The sequence below is a fragment of the Dromaius novaehollandiae genome, chromosome 11 (assembly GCF_036370855.1).
Source record: "Dromaius novaehollandiae isolate bDroNov1 chromosome 11, bDroNov1.hap1, whole genome shotgun sequence".
Taxonomy (NCBI): domain Eukaryota; kingdom Metazoa; phylum Chordata; class Aves; order Casuariiformes; family Dromaiidae; genus Dromaius; species Dromaius novaehollandiae.
The window spans coordinates 14328254-14351295 of NC_088108.1; the positions used below are offsets into that span (position 1 = coordinate 14328254).

Consider the following 23042-nt stretch of genomic DNA (forward strand, 5'->3'; position numbering starts at 1 on the left):
CATTTTTCTGGCAAGAGCTGCCCACAGACACCACTTCTGGCAGGGCAGCAAGGACTGTCTGCATTTCATCCCATGTGCATGCACACCCTCCCTGCCCTAAATAATCCTTTTCATCTAACTAGAGGGCCTTTCTGGACCTCCAGACAGCTCAGCAGATCTTCTCCCTTTTACCATCCTTTTTCCTTGAATGTTCATTTTTCTCTGTAGCCTAGCAACTCAGCACAGACTCAGAATATTAACAGCTCCTGTCCCCACACGCAATCTTCTCCAGAGGCCTGAAAAATGTGATAGCAGAAAGGCTGAGAGGGGTAGGAGCAAGCACCAGAGATGTAGGGAGCATGCAGGGAGCCTCTACCAGGCTCTACCACTTGGAAACAGCAAAGCTATTCAGATGTCATATCTGCCACCTTCACTTAACATGTACATAACATATAGAGCTATATATAGCCCCATTTATTTACATATTCAAATAGCAACATGACACGCACGCACTCATATTTGGATCTAGATTTTATACTGAGGTGCTGGCACTCTTGCACATGTACACTTTATTGCTACACGCTTTAAATGTATGCATGACAGGATGTCAGCAGGTCAGATTCTCAAGATCTAATCTAGTTTTCAATCAAACCAAACCAGATGAGGCTTTTACTTGTGGGTAAATACTTTAGCATTCTGCAGTAATACTCTCCAATGCTGCAGCATTGCTATTGAAACAGGTGGCAGTTTGGAACACTACTCAAATTCAGACAGTTTTTTTTTTTTTAAACAGATATATATTTACATATATAATATATATATACATATATATAGGCTGTGGGAGTTCTGCCTGTTTAAAAACCTGAATAAAATCCTGAATAGAAAAAATACATTTTTATCCTGTGCAAAGTCTTCTGCAGTAACAACTCTACTACAGGAATGCTGGAGCGCAAGCTGAAGTGGTTCATACCACTACCATACAACACTGCGGCATGTTCAGATCTAAAGATAACTTGGCTGATAGAGGAACAGATGGGGCATTGCAATGCATAGCACTGTTCAGCCCAAAGCATGCTGCAAACAGACCATGGACTCTCATCCTCTCCGGCACAACTTCTCTCCTCTGCCATGGGGCAGAGTCATCTAAGAAATTCAGAATGAACTTATTCTCTTCAATGAAAACACAGAAATGTTCTCATTTGGGAAATCACTTGGTGAGCAAAACATTTGAACTCTGTTTCTCAATACTGGAAGGAGGTTTGACTCAGTTCTCCTGAGGCTCGAACTTGTGATACTGGAGGACTTGCAGAACTGCTCCTTAGGGATAAGAGCATCATGGAAAGCGATGTGCACGGGGAGATCATTTACAATAAACATTGCCACCAGATTTTATTAGTGCTGTAAAATGTGGGCACTAGGCTAGAAACTGGCAAGCTCACTCACCAACAGCTTGCCCATAACCAAGCATTTCCAGTTATGCAGATAAAGATCTTTTTCCAAACCCTCCATTAAGATATTGAGTGAATGCTACAGGATTACTGGGAGGAAAACAGCATGGTAGAGTATAAAGTCTCATGGGGAGGGATTTGTTCCCCAGACCAGCAGTTCCCAATCTTCTTCCAGCTGAGAGGCACCTGAGCTCTTCTTTCAGCAAGGTTTCCACAGCTCACATATTTACTGAGCTAGGTACATGGCAAAATCACTTCATTCATGGATGTCAGTAATGACCAAAACATTCAGAGCCCTTCAGCACAACCATAGGAAACCCCTCAATAGGGTTAGCTATGAGGCTGTCCCCCCGCTCACAGGAGGACACCTCCAGGCAGGGCAGTGGCAGTGGCCTGGCAGAACTGCTCCTTTCCCAGACCATCTGCCACACATGCACCTAATCCTCAAGACTTCCATTTCAGAAGGAGTTACTGGTGCTTTGTGCAGATCCTAGTTTATAGCTAACCACAGCATTTGAAGAGACTGTATGGTGATATTGGGGTTGTTACTTAGCAACCAGGCTCTGTGAGATGTACTGAATTTACAAGGCTGTCTCTGCAGAGTCAACCAACACCACAGCCAAAGTGATGGGGAAAATTCTGCTATAGGAGTGGGATAATCTGTGTAATATCCTGGAAGATATCAGAAAGAAGATTTTTTCCCTTCTACAAGTTGCCATAAATGCAGTAAATATTGACATATGAGTCACATTGACCTATTTTCTAGTTTCTAAGTCAGGACAATCTCTTGGTAACCAATTTCAGAACCAATGAATTGGGAGTACTTCAGGCCACTTCATAACTGTTTGCTTCATTATAACTACTTTTTGCAAGAACCACATCCTACTGTAGAAGGACCATCCCTGTCTTTGGGGCATAAAGGGGACCACTGTTTGTTCAGACCTGAGCTCCCATTCCCCCATCCCATCACACTGCAGAGCTCCCCTGATGCCACAGGCTTTATTTGCCTTCATACACTACCTTAGTTTTCAAGAAATCTTTCAGTGCAGTCAGTGGAATTCCTGTTAAAGAAAGGTATATTCAGTGTGTTGCAAGCAGATATGCAAATCTGACTCTTGGCTTTTAAAACCATCTGAGTGCTGGTGAAAGTCACCCTGAGTCCCAGCAGTCCCTCACAGGATGTCAATACTGCAAGGATGAAGCAATCTCAAATCCAGCAACAGCAGAGAAGATGGGTCACCAACATCCACATTGCCACAAGGACCTAGGAGTTCAGTGGATTTCTACCCTTATCACTGATCTAGATGAACCACAGAGCAGGCAGTCATACCTCCTGCCTGCGGTGGAGACCTGCTCAGAGATAGTATGACTAGAATGGTTGGGAGGTTCTTCTCTCCCCTTCCACAACCATCTTTTATTTCTCCAAACACCCTTTTGGCAGACAGAAAAAGCATCAAGATGCTGTTGCTAACCAAGAGGCTGTGTGTTTATGCACAAGCTTGCTATTGTTGGAGAAGCCGAGACGTGAGAAGGCCACCAAGGTGACTGCGTAACTGATGGCAGCGTGCACAGCTGGATACTGCACATAGGAGTTGTGTGGGACTGCCCCTTGCACTCCCTGTTAACTCTCCCCTGCAGGAGAAGGTTGTTTCACATGTACAGAGCAGCCTCTGTGCAACTTCCCAAGCAGACAGCCGCCCAATGAGTTACAGTCCTGCACACAAGGACTTAAAGTGACAATAACTGCATGACCTAAGTTGTACTAAAGCAATCATTGCCAGAGGAAGGCACAGAATTGCCAGCTCTGAAGAAGCCAACCCTCTCAGCTGCGTGATTGCTATATCTTAATTTAAATCACAGCACATGGAAACCACTAGCATATAAAAAACACATAACCTCAGACCTGTTCATGCCAACACAGAATCTGTGAATATCTTACCCTTTTTCGGAGCTGTACCATTTTTACCATGTTAAACTCGAAGGATCCAGCCCCTGTCCACCACTGAGGTACCACTGCATCCTTTGCTACCTGCAACACTACCATCTCAGGAGCCTCCAGCAATCCAACATGACTACAGCCCTGCAGTACCATCACAGCACACCATCCACAGTCCATCAGCTCAGCAAAGCTGCCTTTCAGCCTTACCATATTTCAACAGTCTTCAATATTCAGAAGCCTTAAATACTAACTAGGATGTTGTGTACACACACAGTTCAGATACCACAGTGTATCACAGGGCTGAAGATTCCTAAGGTGACAGGGAAACAGTTACAGCATCAGAATGTCCTGTCATACTTGTATCTTATAGCACATAAATTCAGAAACCTCTGATTGTAGTATTCAAATGCTTTAACCTGTTTTAAAACTTTTGGATAACCAAAGACAGAATACATTTACTGGGAGGGACCTATATCCATTAGAAAGAAACGGCAATAAAAGAGAATATTTCCAGTTAAAAATAAGAGAAATGCTGATGTATTTGAAGAGAATATACGTAGCAGAAACAGCTCTTTAAAAATGTTGTTTTTTAAACTCAAGACACTGATATCAACGGAAAATTCTTTTCAGGAGCATATTGCAGCAAAGGTGTTTCCTGTCTATTACTGCAGACATACAGAGGGTCTGCTGAGGGCCCTCTACGGCTCACAGCAAAGCTGCTTCAGTCTCAGGAAAACCAGGGTCTGTGTACACAATTTGACTGTCAGAGAACAGATTGAGAATGGATTGAAGATCACACATACAGATCAGTGACCACAGTTACGTACATTTTCCTGCCTTTCCTTTCCACTCTTTGGAAAGGCTCAAGGGCCAAGAGCTCCATCTGTGAAAAAGTATAACCTAAGAGACTGGTGTTGTGTATCAAAGAAAGCCGCTCTACAGAATTTCGCCATCTACAACGCCTACTTTCACCACCCATGCCCAGCATACAGCAGTGAGGAACATGTGTTAGTGTACATGGGTTACAGTGAAAATGAAATCCAATTAGTAGTGCATATTCATATCCCAGTGAAAACAGAGAACTGCAAAGCCTGACCAGGACAGATCCCACTACAAAGACTGAATTTCAAACACACCTAATGGATGGAAAGTTTGGCATAATATAAGGAGTGATGCCCTGCTGGTGATGGCACAACAGATGGTAGGGTGATCTTTCCTAGTCAAGAATGCCTTTACACATACCCTGATCCACCTCCTTTTGAGTTGAAAGCCAATTTAAAACTCTCGCAGCTCACAGCTTTCTTGGGATATGCTTTGTGTCTTTCCTGAACAGAGATAACTTCTTTTCCAAGCAAGGCAGAACTTGGTTTTCAAATAAGCTTCTAGAAGTTGGGAAACAGCAGGCACAATGATTCCTTCCATAAGACCATGAGAGACAGCGAAGTATGCCAGCTCCAATGCAGCCAGTCCCAAAAAGACACACCAACAGCAGTGTGGCAATAGGCTCACACAAAACCGGGAAGGAGGATGCAGTGAAGGAAAGCATCAGGGTTAGCTTTGCAAAGTACCCTGCACCAACCACTAACCTATCTGTACTGCAGACCGTCCCCCAGCAAAAGGGGACCTCAATCCCACCAGCATCATTCCTTCAACAGTGCATTCCTGCAAACGTTTCCATTGGAAACCTACCTTCTTACACTAGCCCTTCTACAATAATCTGCTTGTAACTTTTCAACTTGTCACCTGGTTTATAAAACTTTAAAGCTAGTGCTATAACAAACTGAAACAATGTTATTGCAGATGTAGGAGAGCATCTTGGGATGAATAAATTATAGGAGCCACAAAGAAATCACGATGACAACAACGGCTGGATGCTCCGAGCTGCCTACAGTGTGCAGATACACAGGAGGGAGCAGCTTTAGGACTGCACAGATCATAGGGCAGGAAAATTGAAGCATTATGAAGGGTAACTGTTTCTTATTTTAAATGCATACAAAGCTTTTGGTTGTTTTTCTGTATTCAAATAGTTCATTAATGCTTGAAAGGAGCTTGAACTGTTTGATACAAGAAAAATATGACCCCAGTGATTACCTAGAGAGAAGGCTATAGCTGGAAGTACCAGCCTCTCCTCCCACCACCTAGCAATTACAGTTTATCCTAAACAGGTCAGTCCACAGCTGTCCTTTGAAAGGACACATGGGAGTGGGAGGTGGATTTCCAGCTCCTTCTGAGGCAGTCACTGCTGGATACTATTAGAGACGGATCCACCACAGCAGGTCAGTTGAACCAGACTATTAATCTGTTAGTGACTTTGGGCAGCATTCAAGCCACATACCACGAGGACGTAGAAACACCTGTGTGCCCCTTTAACTATAGAGTGACTCGAGGTCTGGTCTGCCAGTGCTCTTCATTCTCCAGAGTCAGGATGTACTAGTAAATTTGTAAGTGTCTTGCATACCGTAGTGAAAGGCGTGAATATAGCACTGTCCAGATAACACCTTATACCAACAAGTTTCTATAAATAGCGGCACATTGTTTCATGCTTACAGCAGTTCAACCATCTATAGCAAAATGACATTTGCCAGATAATTTGTTCAGCCCATTTCCTTAAATGACAGTTAGTAGATGCCATGCTTCCATTCTTTGCAGATCGCATGAGCTACAGAACGTCAAGATGTTTCTCCTTTCGCCCTACCTTTAAATCTTCAACTTGTAAATTCATGTGGAACCTGAAAAGACTTCAGCTAGGCCCTTCATCTTCACAGATCAGCACTTCCCGCAAGCTCTGCTTGTGAAACATGCCTTCCCCAATACCTATTTGGCCTGGCCCATGGCATCCTTTCCCAGGCATTTCAATTGATGTCACTGATCTTGGCTCAGCAAATAATCCTTCTAATCACTGACAAGAACAGAGGCTGCAGCTCAGCATTACTTAGTAGGGCTAAGATGAGTACACAGTAATAAAGCATTACTCTAGCAAGTGAGCCTGAAAATACGGCTGACCACACACAGGCAGCAAGAAGGTGCCATTTTGGGGGGTTTTGTCCATCATCACTGAGAGAACATTATAATGCACCTAGAAAACCTCCTGCACTACAACACAACTCCATCATCCACACCGTGTCATGTCACTGTATTTGGGCGTGACGCTCAAGGAGATGGATATGCATCACCTTCATAGATAAAGGCATCAAGGTCCATCGAGCTTGGACAGGCAATTGCAACCCAGTCTGTATATCACAGTATCTGGAGACTTCCAGCATAAAGTCATAACTGCATTGCCTTTGCTCCAGCAGAAAACCCTGTAGCCTCCAGGACTAAATGTCACATCATCATCATTTTGGGAACATAGTCCCCATGGGAACGTGAGCAAAGAGTGCTCTTTAGATCACGAGTGGAGCTATATTACTCCACAGCACTGCATCCAGCTGGAATACTATGGAAAACAACTTTTTGAATCATGCAACAGCTAGTCACTGGCAGCACTTGTTCTCCCTCCATAGGTGCAGGCAGCAGGCTCCAGGGTCCCAAGGAAGGGCATGGCAGAGCTGGGGGCTCCCCTCAGCCCGCACAGCCTCAGCAACAGGCCCATTGTTCCAGAAAGGATGTCTAAGGATTAATTAATTATCCTACAAGGGGCAGTAAGTAATAACACTCTTTGTGTAACAATAGAAGCTATTTGGTTGCCATGACAACCCCGCTCCACTTGTGTGCCTTTAATTTATTCATTGCACAGTCCCTTCCCCAATCATACAGGATGCCAAAAAAAAAAAAAAAAAAAAAAAAAAAAAAAAAAGTGCCTTGTTTTTCTTGCCAGGATCTGTGTCCAGAGCAGGAGTAAGATGCAGTCATTTCTCTGGGGCATGTGTCACACAGAAGAAAGAAGCACATAAAAACCCTTTGGCCTGGAAACTTGCATCACACAAGAACTCTTTTCCACTCCTTAAATGTGTGTTCTTTAAGATGATTCTGATTTTTAACCCCTTTTGAAGCTGCCTCCCCATGACACTTGCAGATCTTGATCTTGAGTAGGCTCTCATGTGTAGTGGTTTTCATCTTTCCTCCCTCAAACATACACAGGAAGGATGACCAGGAGATTATGCTTGACAAGTTAGAACAGGGGCTAGGAGGGATAATCAAAAGCACAGAAGTGACATGCCTTTCAAACATCACTGGGAGAGTGGTAAAGACACTGCCTGGTGCCCAGTGTAGTCATGAACTGTGCCACAGCTATCAAAAATGCTCAGTGTGTCCATCAGTGGTTCTGTCCCCAAGTTCTAAGATCCAGAGCAGCATGTGGATGAAGGTCCATGCCAGGGTGCCAGGAAGCCCCTCTCCTGCGTGCCCCACAGAGATAGGAACATTGCTCTTTCCCTCCAACACTAAATACATACATTCCCCTAGAGATCCTGTGGAAGAGGAAAGCAAGTGTCCCTGGAAAGGAGAGAGCATTGCCTTCACATGACAAGGGTTGAAAAGTGTTGCTAAGAGAAGGGTTGTGCTAGTACTGCTTGCCTAGTAAACAGCATGCCTGATCACAGTTGCTTGCAAGAGGTGTATGGCAAAGTACTTCATTACCCTTTATAGGCAATGGACACATTTCCAGCAAAAGATTCATCCTGAACCTGCCTCTGCATGGCCCAGTTCTCTTCTCACATCTATGGAGGAAGCTCAGGGCAATTATAACAACTGAGCTAAATCTCTCACTCCCTCCAGCTACATTTATGCAAGTTTGGGTCTTAGCCTCAGACTATAGGCCCAGATCCTGAATTGTTCATGCTGGCTTTAGCAAAGACAGTTACAACTAGCTCATTACATAGGGAAGTTCAGGTCCAGGTTGAGACTGGGAGAGGAAATGACTAAGACTTGAGCTCTGCCCTGGAAGGCAAGATGGATGTAACTGGGTTAAGCCATCTGTCTCTTCCACGCTGAACCTAAACTCAAGCACGGCTACTCAGTGCAACAGGGACACAGGTCTGTAACAAGGTCTGAATTTCCATATGTGCATGCTGTCCAGTGTCACTGTCATTACAGACTGAGGTGTAACATGCCATACAGGTAATTATGATAGTGAGGGGGCAAAAAGGGAGAGTCTGTGCAAATAGCAATCTGTTCCATAGCTCAGACCAAGAAGAAATAGCAACTTTTTTGGCAGAGGTTTAACCTGTAGGTCAGTAACACTTATCCTAACTTGTGCCCCAGATCTTGGTTTGACCCCTCCTCCCCCAAGCCTTTTGTATAAGAATATGCAAAACGAATGGTTTCAAATGAGAATCTGAAAACTCACAGTTGTCCCTTCAGGCTGGACTGTATCAACAGATACATTCAGAAATTTCAAGCAATTTAGAACCAAAGCTACTAGTCAGATGATTGCTTCCCCTCCTCCCCCCTTACAACAGCAGAAGAACTGGTGGGCCAGAGAAGCAGGGCAGGAGAGTCCAGAAACAGGTAAATAGGACAGGAGCATTGGGAGACCAAAGTTTTAATTGACTTGATCAGCAAGAGCTCTAAACTGGCCTAGGACTCTTCTACATCAGTCAAGTATAGAAGAACGGGGCAGGTGCTGCTAAGTGTGGCCCCTGACAGCTTTCCACACCACTCAGCTGTTCAGAAAGCAGAGGAGCCTGGAAGAAAAGTCACTCAGCAACTACCTAGGCAGGAGAGAGGAAAAAGGTCAGAGGACAGGTCAGCACTCTGCACAGCCTCTTGCTGAGTCCTAAGGGCTTCTCCCAGACAGAGCACAAGCCTGGTGTGCACCCATCCTGTGACCAAAACTGTTAGTAGATTTCAGCACCGTTAAGATTTCACACCCAAAAAACTGCCAACTCAAAGACCTTTTTGTTTTCAGCCGTGAGAAAAGCTCCAACGCATCAAAGCCAGCAGATCCCCATTACATGGCTTCCTCTCCTCCCTCTTCCTGTACAAATCTCCAAATAAATGCCAAATTTCCACCAGCAAAACTGCAAAGTCACCAACTGCTTTTCAACCTGGCAGTCATGAGCTGACTGTAAACCTGCCATTTCCTTTTTGTCACTGGAAACAAGCAGCAAGCATCTACCATTTCAAGGCAGAACCATTTCTCCTGGGTGTTAATGTCCATGCGACCAGGACAGAAAGGTAAGGGATGAGCATCTTTACTCAGGATAAGGAGCAGCTGGCACCAGAGATGCCACTTGAGATCCTCCATCCACACATTCACAGCTAACAGCAGACATACTTACGTGAGCTATTATAGATGCATTTACTAACCCTACTAGAATTTACCTCATGTCAAGAAGCTAGCTAGAGTCTTTCAGCGTGTCCATTGACATTGTAGATACCACCAGCAGAAGTAGGTTTGTAGCACGAGAGGTCCCTCATGCCTGTCTTGCTTTGCAAGGGTTTAATTTCAGCATTTTTTCAGTCTGGAGTTGGACTGAGGCTGTGGAGCCAACAGACATTCAGCGTCAGTGACACAGGTCAGTCAGTGGATGGAAGGAGCAAGGCTCAGACTGAAACCAGTACAATGGGAAAAAAAATTTGGAGAGAAACTCATTTACTACAGCCCAGAGAAGTGTTTAACTTTCTTTTTTTTTTTTGGTCACAATATATAAGGGGAAATTATACTTGAATTCCTTACACTTTCTTGAGGAAGAATCCTGTCTTTTAAATCAGAGCTCCCATCATCCCACAAAATTCCAACCATTTCCAAAGGAGAATGACGAAAAAAAAAACTTATTGTTTATCAGGCAGGTGCAACTCTTCCTCCGAGAACTGCAGGGAAGATTTGCAAAAGGAACTTGATAAAACAGGTGTCATCACCCTTCTCTTCAGAAGTACACCCTCAGATCTCAGGTGACTGCAAGGAGCCACTGTCTTGGATTTGTATCTCAAAGGGAAAATGAAAGACCAGTTTGCTATTTTTTTGGTTTGTTTTAACTCACCATGTTGACTTCTGAGATCTGGTCAATGCTGGAGATATGGATGCTCATTCCCACTGTGACAGGGTTACCTGAAACATGAAAGGAGCAGATTAGGACCATATTCAAGCTCTCTTCCCTTGTCTGCTACTACAACATTAACTAGAAGTGCATGGACATGATTTGAAGCAGCCTCAGATTCCCCAAGTCTCAAGGATTTCCAAGTCACATGTGCTCAAATGATTAGAGTAGAGTAGATTTCTCTAACTCCCAGTCTTACAAACTCACCCCTAGGGGTAGTGCAACCTAAGCTTGATTCTCTAATTCCTGGAAGTTAATTACCCCCTACTTATACAATTATCTCTGGTTATTCCAAATAATGCCTTCAGAGACATCACTAGGCTCCCAGTGGGCTTGCATAAGGTGTTGCTGATTGACCATACAAAGAACACAGCAATCAAGCCCATGCAACACATGGGCAGGAAGAATAATCCAGCTCATTCCTCCTTCACCTTGTCAGCTCTGCAGCACTCATCTTGAAAACCCAAGTGAGTTTTAACACCCAAGATACCAGATGAGCACAGGGATCAGACCTGTGGAGTGAGAAAGTACCATTTTTATAGTGGCTTTTCAAAGTGGGACTGCACTAGAATCAGGGATCGGATTCCCCATTTTACTATCGGCATCAGGGTGCACATCCCCCTCCCACATCTTCTTCCCAGCAGCCAGTGAGCCATAGTAGACATCCGTGCCCCAGTTTTCTGGGGAATTCAGCTATTGCCTTACCAGTGACCAAGCTACCCTCACTCTGCAGTAAGCACCACTACCACATATAAGATGAATTTGTGAAGAAACACGACACTGAAAGGCAGTTGCAGGCAGACCTATTGCCTTCTCTTGTCCAAGTGCAGAGAGATGTATCACTGCTTCCCACAGGCAGGGTAGAGTCAGGGCAGAAGCAGGACACTTCAGCCCCTACTTTCAGATGTGCAGCATCTCCAGACCCATACCCAGTTCTACCTAAGCCCCTCTGACTAGCAGCTCCCATAGTCAGGCAGTAGGAAGCCCTTTCACTGGAAATCAAGCTGTTCAAAACTTTCTGCATCCAAAACCAAAACCAGCAAAGGGCCTCCTGCAGCTTGAGTCAGGGTTTCCAAGTGCCCCTCTGCATTCCAGCTCCAAAGCCAAGGCAGAAACCTATCCTACTGCAATCAAAGCCCCTCTTTCCACACATGCCAAGTGGGAAACAGTTCCTTGAGATGCAGTACTAGAATGGGAATGGCAAGCCTTTATGCCACTCAAGGTATTAACTCTTCCATGGACTCATTAGTGGATCTAAGTGCTGAAATATTTACAGATAATCATGAAATGGCTTAGAAAGTAATTAGGAGAGTGGGGGAGAGGGGAGAACCACACAACTGGAAATGAAGTGATTTTTTAATTATGTGTTACCAGAAGTAGGGAAGTAGTGTCATTAGGGCTTCCTTGCGATTGGGTGTACTGTTAACCGAGACCCTCTGCTGCAAATTAAGCAGTATTATCCTTTAATGGAATATGAACAACACTGAAAACATCAGAATCAACAACAACTGTAATTAGACCCCGCTATGCAAATCTTAAAGAGGCAGTGCTCCTCTCCAGCACTGGCAGCTTACTGTTAGCTGTGCAGGAGATGGCATTCTCAGGCAATCTAGCAGAGCCTCTGAAAATCCCTACACACAGGGCACACTCCTAGCCACATCTTTGCTGTACTGTTGCATTCATCTTCACCAGGGAGCCAGGTGTGAAAATAACCAAAAGCCAGACCCCTTCTCTGGGAATGAGAGAGCCAATTCTCCCTTTATTCTCCCTCATGCCAGAGGCTGACTGGGAGCAGCAATAAACCTTTAAGAAATCTCATTTTTGATAGTTCATCTTTCTTTCCCTGAAATCAGGGCCTTGTTGTGATAGGAGTCATAGAAAGAGAAAGAAATAGCCCCTGCCCTGATGAACTTACAGGCTAACTGGTTACATGAAGAAAGACAGGGCCACATAGCAGGGCTGCAGCAGCCTGGGGAAACCAGGTCTCCCAACTCCTGAGCTTTTCTGCCACGCAGTTTAGCTACCTTCAAGAGTTGCCCTCCTGCCTGCTTTATTCCCAGTTTGCCTGTGTCACCACTGGTAATTGTGGTACTGTGGTCATGTGCCTACTCCTTCCTCAGTGAAGCAAGGAGTGTTTCTTCCCCACTGCTACAAGAGACCCACTGATAACAACCGGATTGGGTGGCTATAGCAGGGGAGCACTGACAAGGGTGGTATACAAGTATTTGTCAAATACAGAGTCTATTCAATCTAATCTATCTGTCTAGACATTTGTGCTGTGTTCATCACCATGGTATCCGAGTGCCTGAGGTCATGCAGTGACTCAGTGTCAAAGCCGTGGATAAGATCCAGAGCTCCTGTTCCCAGCTCCGAGATGAACGATGGAGTTGAGATCAGCAGAGCGCTGCTCCCTACGAGCCTGGGCTCAGCTCAGCCCAGCCCAGCTCATGCTCACTTAGAAATGTTTCCTGCTCATCCACTCAAGGCACTGCCAAGACCTCCACTCCCCATCTATCATGGCTAGTGGGAGACTCCACTTTTCCCACAGGCAGGAGCATGTGCTCTTCATACAAACACCAAAGATGAAGGCATGCAAAGTCCTGCCTTTATTGGATTTGTCCTCAGCTGGATCTCAGGGAAGCCATTTCACCTTCTCCATTCCTGTTGCAAAGGCTGGCTTGCAGTCTCCTCAGGATAGGGATGCATTTGCAAGGCCAGTAGAGAAAAAAGCATGCCCTACCTCCTACCACAGCCCAAAGAGAAACTAGACCGGCTGGTGTCCAACATTCAGGCTCTAAGTAGTACACAAAACAAACAAAGGACATTGAATCTGCCAATGTTAATAGCTTCAGGGAAGAGGGATACAAAAAGCAGGGTAGTTAAAACACAAGATAACGTCATCTGAATTTGTCCAAAAGGCAGAGCTCTGCATTTGTGTATCTGAGAAGAGGCAAAAAGAAGTAAGCCTGATATTAAAGGCCTATGCTTTTATCTGTGCCTGGCCAATGTGTGCAAAAACTAGACCTGTTCCCCCCTGCTCCCCCACTGGCTCCTTAAAGGAAAAGCTTATGCCTGGAAAAGATTTGTAGGCAAGTTCACAAATGAGGGAGTGTGAGAAATTCTGCCACATTCACCAGTGAAAGGCACCCTTACACTTCTCCATTTCTCACCATGACTGCAGAAATCACCAACATTTTGTATGGAAAGCAGTATGATGCCTGTGAAAAATGTACACAGGGGAAGTTGAGAGGGAAAGTAGACCAAATAGTTAAACAGCCCTTTTTCCTGCAAGTGATACTTGTCAAATACAAGAACCAGGTAGGTAACAAGCTGTGCTAAACTGCAATATTCTTCCAACAACTGATTATTGCTTCCACTTTTTATTTTATCATGATTTAAAGTCCCAGAATCTATAGTCATATTACTCTAGTAGTCATTCTTACTTCACTGTTGCAGGGAAGAGGTGTTTCCACACCTGTGTTTGCCTGCACTACAGCCAGAGATGATGGCAGCATGGGTCAGTACCTCCATTCTAGATTTCATCCTGGTAGCTCAGCTGCAAAGCACAGTAGAGATAACAGTACAAAATGCAGTGTGTAGTAGGTCTCTTGAGACACCAGATGCTTCCTTGGGCAACTGGCTTGTATGAAAGGCTGTGCTGCCCTCTCCACTCCTACCCAAGAAAGCTAGACTACAGTGAGCTTGGGTTTCTCTCTCATTAGATTTCTAACTGCAATACAGATGCAACCCAAAAGACTCAAAAAACAGTAAGCAGATAAATACAGCTTGCATTACATTATCCTCCACTATTTTTGAGGTGTCTGGTTCATGCTTTTCTGACCATGTGAACTTGGCAATGCCAGCTCAGCCAATGCTTGCACTTGTTAAGGGACAGGCATGAGCCTCAAACCTACCTGTCAGCCCAAACTGCAGGAACAGAGGGCTGACAAGGATCTCAGGAGGCTGTACAGCCCAAATCCTTCATGGAAGCAGACCCAGGTAAGCTTAGAGCCTCTTTAATGTAGGTTCTCTTTTCATCAGCATCAGAAATTGCACACCTCTCCTGGATGATCTCTTCCTGCATTTCACTGCACTTGAGAAAGCTTTTCTTAAGTATTCAAACTAAGCCTTCTCTATGCTGTAAACGTAGTTCGTTTCATCTCATTCCCCCAAATGACTGCAAAAGAACATATCAATCTTACTTTGACAACAGCTTTTATGTACTGAGAAACCATGACATCCCCCTCTTCCCCCCTCCCCACCAGTACTGTCTTTTCTAGATTAAATGCACCTGATTTCTTTGACCTTCTTCTCAGAGGTCATGTTTTCTAAACCTCTGACAATTAGTGCTGTTCTCCTCTGGCATCTTGCCAATTTGTCTACATCTCTTTCAAAGCGTGGTACCCAGAAACCAACCACTAAAGCAAAGATGACATGTCACCAGTACAGAGAAGGGGAAAAAACAACCTCCAATATACAGCATTCTCTTAAAACCACTTTTGGTGAATTCATGACAAGAAGTCTCCCTAGACTCGCTGCACCCACCCTGGAAGCTGCTCACTTTGTGTAGGAGGTTACAGATGTTAATGGAGCAGTTTGCCTGACTTGGGAATGAGCAACTTCCCTCTTCCTGCATATATGCTGCTCTCTAACACTAGGAGCCAGGCTGCAGGCACAGGGAACACAGCGCCTTTTCTTTTGGCCAAGAGTGGAGATTTTTAATGCAGCTGTACACGAGCCCCAGCATCCCCTGCTTGGACCCTGCCTATGGGACTACCTGAAGTGGTCCTGGGACCTGTATCCTTGGACTCTGAGGGGTTTCAGAGACACCTGCAGCAGCATTAAAGCTACTTTAATGTCTTTGGCTGAGTAAATAAAGCTAGCCAGGGAAAAGGAGAGTTTTCAGCCACTAAACCTACATATAGAATAACTCTGTGCCTTACCCTACAATGGCACACATCCACAGGCATAGACTCTGATCATGTAAAACCTTACTCTTTATCCCCAGCCTTCCAGAAGCTGGAAGGCAGCAGTGGCACTAGAGTCCAGAAACAGCAAGGCCCAGACAAAGCTGCCCTGCGCTGCCTGGCAAAGCTGTTTCTGCAAAAGCAGGGTGATACAGGCAGACACAAGGAGGGTAACCTTCGCTGATATGCATGACTGTGGGACCGCTCTGCCTTTTCTTTGTCACTTGCATTTCCAAGGACCCTCACTCCCATCAGGAACAGCAGTTAGTTCATTCTCAGGCTTGCCAAAGCAGAGACCAGCACACAGATCAGTCTCACTCCCAGGACTTTTTCCTTCAGGGCTCTTATCCCTGCTTTCCTGGACGAGGGAGAACTCTTCAGTATCTACGTGCTCCTTCTGCACAGAAAGGTTTACCCAAGCCACTGCCCCCACTTTGTTCACAGTACTGAACCTCAGGGCAGCCTGGGTTTATGTTTAAAACTTAAAGGCATGGTCCACATCATTGCTACATGCAACAATGAGTTGATTTTACAAGGTCTGACAGAGATGGTTAGTTAGGAGGCAAGAGCTCCCAGGTAATCAGAGGTGCAGGGCACAGCTCAACTTCAGTGTTAGGCCTCCTTGACTAACAGAGGAGTCACTAGCCTGGATGCAGTAGTATCAGTCTCCTAAGAAATGCCATTCTATCCTTTCCATACCAGACCCTCATTTTCAGCCCACAGACTGAAGTCCTCAGCCATGAGGAAGAAGAAGCGCCCCTGAAGTTTCTTCTGAAACCCCAGAGGGTAACTCAGAAGCTAGCCTGCTCTCAGAATTCTTGAATTCACTTTGGAGTAGTCTGTACCTATCTCCCAAGAGATGGAGACTGAAAATGCTCCTGTTTTTTCATAATACAGGTGGATTTTTAGATTCAAATTGCTATCAACATTATGTCTGTTCTCACAGATCTCAAGCAAGAGCAGGGCTCTGCTATAGCAGTTTAGAGGAGCATTTCTAGGACATGGCATCCCAGCAGGCTATACAGAAGCCAAATCAAAAAGAAATTTCCGATACTAAGTTTCTGGTTCTTTTTCAGCTTAGATACCTACTCCCAGCATCAAGCACAAACACAGCAAGAGCTAACATTGCTTAAGGAGCAAGAAACATTGGCCATGTATTATGAAAGCAGAAGTGTTTTGGGAGCTGTTTTCATCTAGCATGGATGGAATGGGCAACACCTAGAAGCACTGAGTTCAGCAAGGTCACTTAAGAACCTGCTTAAACTTTCCCTGCAAAAATCTAGCTTTAAATACACATTAAACACTCTCCCAAGCTTTCTTCTATTTCATTTTTACTCTTATTTCCATGACTCATTGCTGACCTCTCCCCTGCCCCCCAGCCAATAGCTACACAGTAAGCTTGCCAGGCTCAGCACAACAGCCAGAAACATCAAACACAGAGGCTGATATCAAAGCTCACTTCCTGCTCCTAGTGGGTCACTCCATGACATCCACTGGATTTATAAGAGCAAATCATCCTTTGGGCCACTGTTGACCATTGCCAGAAAGAGAAGAGATGCTCCTATGGGAGGATAGGAAATACGGCATTGCTTTCTGGTATCTGGGAGCTCAGGGAAGATGAGGGACTTGCTGCTGCTAGCAAGTCTCCTTACTTCAAGTGAAGGAAGCAGTCTTGTGGAGCTGAAAGATAGGGCCCTGGTCTCCAGGACATACAGGACTGTCAATGCTTTCTGCTTCCACAGGGATTCATTGTTTTGCAGAGGCAGGAGGAGCATCCACCACTGATTCTCATGGAGATTGCAGCTATTCTTCAAGTAAGCCTGGCAGAAGACAACAACTTCTTCCTGGAAGGTTTCCTTCCCTTTGCCATGCTTCTTTAGGGAGTGCTTGGCACTTTTTAAGCCATCAAGCCTACACACAGGACAGGATTGTGCTTAACCCTGCTAGGCTTCTCATCCATACACATCAGATCAGACACAGCGCAATCCTGTGCAGGGAAGCTAATGGGAGCACAATTACACAGGCTGGAAGCCTGGCTTTGGTCTTAGACAGACAGACCACCAAGTTTGCAAGCCTTATTTAACAAGGGGGAATATTAAGGACTTCCTCCGAGAAACGGAAACTTTAGAGCAAGTTCTCACCAAAACAACGATATCAAGGACAGCACGCCAGGTTTGATGCAACAGCTAAAGGAGGGTGTAACCCTCCTGGCCCCAGCAGCTCATGAGCCAGTGGAGCTGGGCACACCACCTGAGCAGATCCTTGAAATATGCAAACACCAAGAAAATGCACCGGCTTCAATAAGAGATAGGCTTTCCTCCAAGCAAACAGTGAAGCCAATTCTTCAGGCAACACAGCTGAGGAGCCAGAACTGACCACTCAAGTACTACTATCTTGTAACACTCTTTACAAACTTACAGGTTAACCTTGATGTAACAGCCACATTTCCAGCATGTTGTCCACTGAAGCTGTCCCTGTAGATATGACTAGATACAGAGGATTCCTCCCCTCCGCCAAGCGAGCTGTGCCCACCTGTGAGCCAATGCTGGAGGATCCTTCTGGAGAAGCAATGCTTTTCCAGTGCAAATGTAGCAATCATTTTGTGGCTGTTCTAGGGAAAGCAGAGCGCTAAAGAGCACAGTCTGCAAGGCACAGTGGATTACCTAATCTATCTCATGGGTATTTTTACTGGATTAGTAGGTATTAGAGTGGGATATTGCAAATATCCCATGGAAATTTAGAAGTTAGAGAGAACAATCAACTGGCTACAAGAACAGTGTAAAAGCTGTCCCAGAGGTATTGAAGGATTACTGAGGAAGCTAAATCAAGGTTGATTTTAAAAGATGGTGGTAGACAGCTACCCAAGCTGAATAAAAACAAGGTCTCATATATACAGGCTTAAAAATGGAACAAGAGAGTAGACACCTTACATCTGCACTACCAGTAAACTCAGTTCAGCAAAGCACTCGTACATACACACAGAGGACTGTCAGAATTAAGAAAAAAACCCACCAACTTCCCAGGATACCATCTGTTCTTGGTAGAGGCCTAGGTCAATATTCAGAAGTCAGAGTTTTAAAGGTGTTTCATCCTTAGTGATGAAGAGATTTTTCCTCAAGCCTTCAGTATGCCTAATTATTGTCTGGATGATATATACTTGTTAAGGCTACTGCAAATTAAGGGGAAAATAAGTTTCCAGAATTATTATAAACTGGATATTTGCTCTCATTTATAGACATAAGTACCTGCATCACCTCACCAGACTTGATTGTTTCCAACCTCACATCTCTAGTAGGTCCCAAGCAATCACTGCTTTAACAGTAAGCTTACTAAGAGCACCAAGATTCCCAAAGACTATCTGTCCTTTGAAAAAAAAAGGCAACACCTGGCCCAGATCACAGCAAGCTGCGGACCAAAGCATCCTTTGCGGGGGCTGCCACAGGCACAGGTTTCTTTGCCAGAGCAGGGTGGTTGCAGAGCAGACCCAGCCTCAGGAGGCAAAGGCAGGCCCCTCATCTGCTGGTGTGCCGTGCTAGAGCACCAATCGCTCAGTGGCCCCCCTCCAGAGGGCTTTCCTCTCCATGTCCTCCCAGGGCACCCGACACACCAGCTCCCTGGCTTTGCAGCCTGAAGTGCGCACACTTAATTTGGAGGTTTTTGCTTTTACACCCCTCCCCCCACCACAGAGCAGGGCATTTCTACAAAACATCGCATTTCCCTGTGGTTGCACTGAGCTGCCCCAGGAAAACCAGAAACACTGGGCATCACAGATCCCATCAGTGCTTACTTACTCTCCACCAAGGGCAATATGCAGGCAGGCAAGAGGGCTTCCTCAGCAAATTGCATAGCATATTATAACAGACCGGCAGCAGAACAACATGTGCCAGGCACTATCCCCCAGGAACAACATCAAGTATGAGACCTGCACTGATCAGCACCCCACATTTCTCCACCTGAGAAGGCTCCCTCCCACCTCCAGCAGCATCCTGGCAGGCAAGCACATCCCCACCACACTTTGCTGCTGCAGCTCTGCCCGCAACACCATGAGGGAGCTCAGAGCTCACCGAGGTCACATCACCAGCGCCCACCAGTCCCTTGGCCAGGCCGGCCTCAGGGAGCGGCCTGCAAGCAGCACCAGCACCGCACAAGGCTCAGGCCAGCTGCGTCTCCTCAGCCGCAGAGGGCTCGGCCCTCGCTCCCACAGCCTCCCGCTCCCAGCTGAGGCACCCTGCTGCCACCATCACGCACTCACTGCCAGTCACCCTGCTCCCCCTAGCTGGGCAGGTTGTCCCCAGGCTCCCGTGCAGCCTGGGGACCACTCTTCACAACCCAAACACTGGATTTTCACACTAAGGCACCACAAACACACCAGGAGCGCAAGCAGGGTAGAGCTGAGGCACTACCCACCCTGACAGGCCCAGCTACATGTGGGCCGGGCCAGCCCAGCCCGCGGCGTTGCTCCACGGGTGACGGGCACATGCTCCCACCACCTGGGAGCCTCCCGCCCCCGGCCCAGGTGGAGCAGCCACAGGTGAGGCCCTTCCGCCCTAATGGCCGCTGTGGAACCTGGGCTGGTGCTGCTGCTGGGGTGCATGAGGGTGTGGGCCCTTGCCTTGCCTCGCTTCGCCTCGGGGATGGCTTCCCCTTGTCGTGCACCCGAAATAGCGTCTCCCAAAGAGCCGCAGACCTGGGCTGTGCTCGAATACGTGACCTCTCCGGGAAAACACTCTCCTGCATTACTAAAGCCTGAGCTACCTAATCCCCTTAGCTGAAAATGAGCCGAACCAAATTAATTTAAATGGGTTAACACAAGCTCCTCCGTTCATATCAAATCCATTACTCTGTCTTGGAAGTATTTGTAACAACAACAAAATAACTTGACTTGCCATTTTCATCAAAGTGACGACAGGAAGGTGTTTTCCTTTTTTTCCCCCCTGTTCTTCAGTTTTAATGAGTTAGTCACACCTCCCCGTCACTGTTTATGGGCTCCCGGCCGTAAAGGATGCCACACTGTCTAATCCCTGGACGTGATCCCGCCAGGCGCGGGGGAAAGGGAAGGGACGCAGTGGCTAGGCCAGGCCACGCCGGACTGGGGCAAACGTGGATATTGGGGCCGGGATGCCCAGGAGCAGCGGGGGCGGCCCCCGCCATGCCACCTGTGGGGTGATTTTTGGCAGTGCCGGACACCCTCCTTCACCCCCCAACACGGCACAGCGCCTGTGTCCGCGGAGCCAGGGCCTGGGGTCACCCGCGCACCCACAGCTCGCGCGAGGCGGCGTACGGACAGCGTACGGTGTGTTACCAGTGGGGAAAGTAGTGAGTCAGACCCGAAAATACTGTGACATTCACGTTAAAAGCATGAGCTCGAGTTAGAACTCATGGGAAGAAAAGCACACACATAAGCAAGCCTCCCCCTTTCCAAATGTTATATATGGGATTATATGTTTCCATCTTCCCCTTTCTGAGTCCCTCGGATGTGCCATGTTCAGGGTTTTCTGCTTTTCCTCCGCAGTCTCAAGACAGAGAAAATCTGACCTAACTCACTGATGACTGAGAATTGCGAGAAGCGTATAGGAGGGAGAATTCAAGTTTGTAAATTGGTCACTTTTGAATAATTGTCCCCCTAGGCTGGTGTTTCTATCATTTCAGCAAAGATCAGTTTGTAAGAGAGTCCTGGAAATTCACCAGGACAAAAGTTACCAGGCCACCTTTTACCCCAGCACCTCTTATTAAGAAATACAGCTAACTGTCATTTGCTCACCAGAATAATTGCTTTCACTCAGGATGCATGGATGAGCGAATCTTGCAGGGCTTTTACATATATATTCATCTCCAGCAATTCATCAACATAATAATCACGCATTATTAACTTGAGTAGTCATCATTTTTTTCTCTAGCTTCAAATACTAGCAAGGAGCTAGCATGAAAATAGAAGAGAAACATGTAGGGGAACTTCTGATCAATGTTCTTCTATTTTTGCTATGAAAGGAGGATAAGATGAAAAATTCAGCTCACAGTCTACCCTCCCCCCCCACACAAAAATTTCCTACCCAAGCTGAGATAGATCTGCTGCAACGTTTTCATTTTTAGTTAGCACTTAGAACCTCCTGACCGTGAGAACAGAGCAGACGGTATCAGTCACACCTTTCATCCCCACTGCCTTTGTTCTCCTCAAGGGTCTGAACCACGCATTTTGGTTGCCTTCGGTGGGCACTAGACAGGCCCCCTCTGCCCTAAAACAGAAAAAGTACCTGGACAGGGTCAATTGCTCTGTCAGTGCAGTCTCAGCCTGGTAAAACTTCGGCAGAGCTTTGTTCAAATAGATGCTACATGTGGAAGCAGCATTACTAAACCAGATCGGCAAGGACTTCCAGATATGCACAAGGCCTTGCAGATTTGAGGCCAGATTAGGGGAAGGTCTTGAGACATGTAGGACCACATTAACTCTGAACCCAGTGGGAGTTCTACACATGCTATCACCAGGATCAGCATGAAGCCAAGGCTCCGTGTTTTCTAAAAACCCGTTCCTCAGAGGCCAGCACACAGGTCTTTCTGGCAGACATGATGTACAGCCTGGCTCCCCAGCAGGGCTTCCTCTCCCCAACTGGAAAAGGAAGATTCCTCCACCGGTAACAATGTCCCACCAGTAAACTCCAACCTGTAATCTGGGTGGCCTCCTCTCTTGGGGTGGCCATCACCAGTGTCCCACCCAGAGCTTTGCCAACTGCAGTGGGGTGTCCCCTTCTTTGTGTGTTCCCGAGGTGAACTGCTTGGTGTAGCCCCACAATACCTTTCTCGAGCCTATCCTTTCCCATGGCACAGGCTTCCTCCAACCTGGAGGAGTCATCTGCTGCGGTCTCACTAATGCAAAACTACTTAAACAAAGACGTGCAGGTGCATTCTCTCACTGTGGCTAATGTATAAGAGAAGAGGAAGAAGAATATCAAGGAACTGCCCGGTAACTGGTAATAGAGGTGTTGGAAAGACCTCTGGATCAGGAAACCAGGCCTGGTTCTGTGGCATTGCTGCAGTTACGACCCATACTAGTGGAAGTGAAAAGGGCAAGCTTGGCATACTCTCTTCTCTGCTGACTGAAATGGATGAGCCTTGCTTTTAAATGCAAGCATTTGACGATAAACTGTCATAGGAACCAAGTAAGACACTGGGTCACTGCTCACTAGTAGAGGCCAGTCTGCATAGTAGATAAAAGCCTAAAATTGCTTTTAGTGGCTGAAATGACCCTGCTGGCTCTGAGAGCTGAAGCATACACTGTGACATGGAAGGCCCTCATGTCAGTTCTTGCTGACGGCCTGTGGTGACACTCATTACAGAAGCATATGAAGAGTAAAGGCTGGAACTAGTGCAATAGCAAGTACACCCTTCCCACTTTTCCTACTATATGAGATGTTCACAAACAGTGAATATATTATCTTCCGCACATCTTTTTTTAAAATATTCAGCCAGCTCTGACATAACTGAATCAATTTCCTGAAATGGACTATGGGGAATGCCCTGCTGTCCTATCCATCAGAAAGGGAACTATTTGTGAACAAACTTAATGCCTATTGCATGTGAAAGTCTTTTCCTATGGTTTTACCCCTTCCATTTTTCTGCAATGAGAAGTGGGTACATGTACTTGTTCCCTTTGAGGATTTCACAGGCTACTGCAATCGAAGGAGGTGTCACGGTTTGGTGACCAAGCACTGGACCAGAGCACTGAAGGTGCTCA

General features: G+C 46.1%; 1 protein-coding gene across 2 annotated transcripts in view; it reads right to left on the bottom strand.

The window, feature by feature from the left end:
• GABRQ (gamma-aminobutyric acid type A receptor subunit theta) overlaps positions 1-23042 on the bottom strand; it is an 83361-nt gene that overhangs the window by 42847 nt on the left and 17472 nt on the right. For both annotated transcript variants that reach the window (XM_026112260.2, XM_026112258.2), the window contains exon 3: positions 10290-10357. In XM_026112260.2, coding sequence (XP_025968045.1) covers positions 10290-10357 — 68 coding nt within the window. The remainder of the gene's footprint in view (positions 1-10289; positions 10358-23042) is intronic.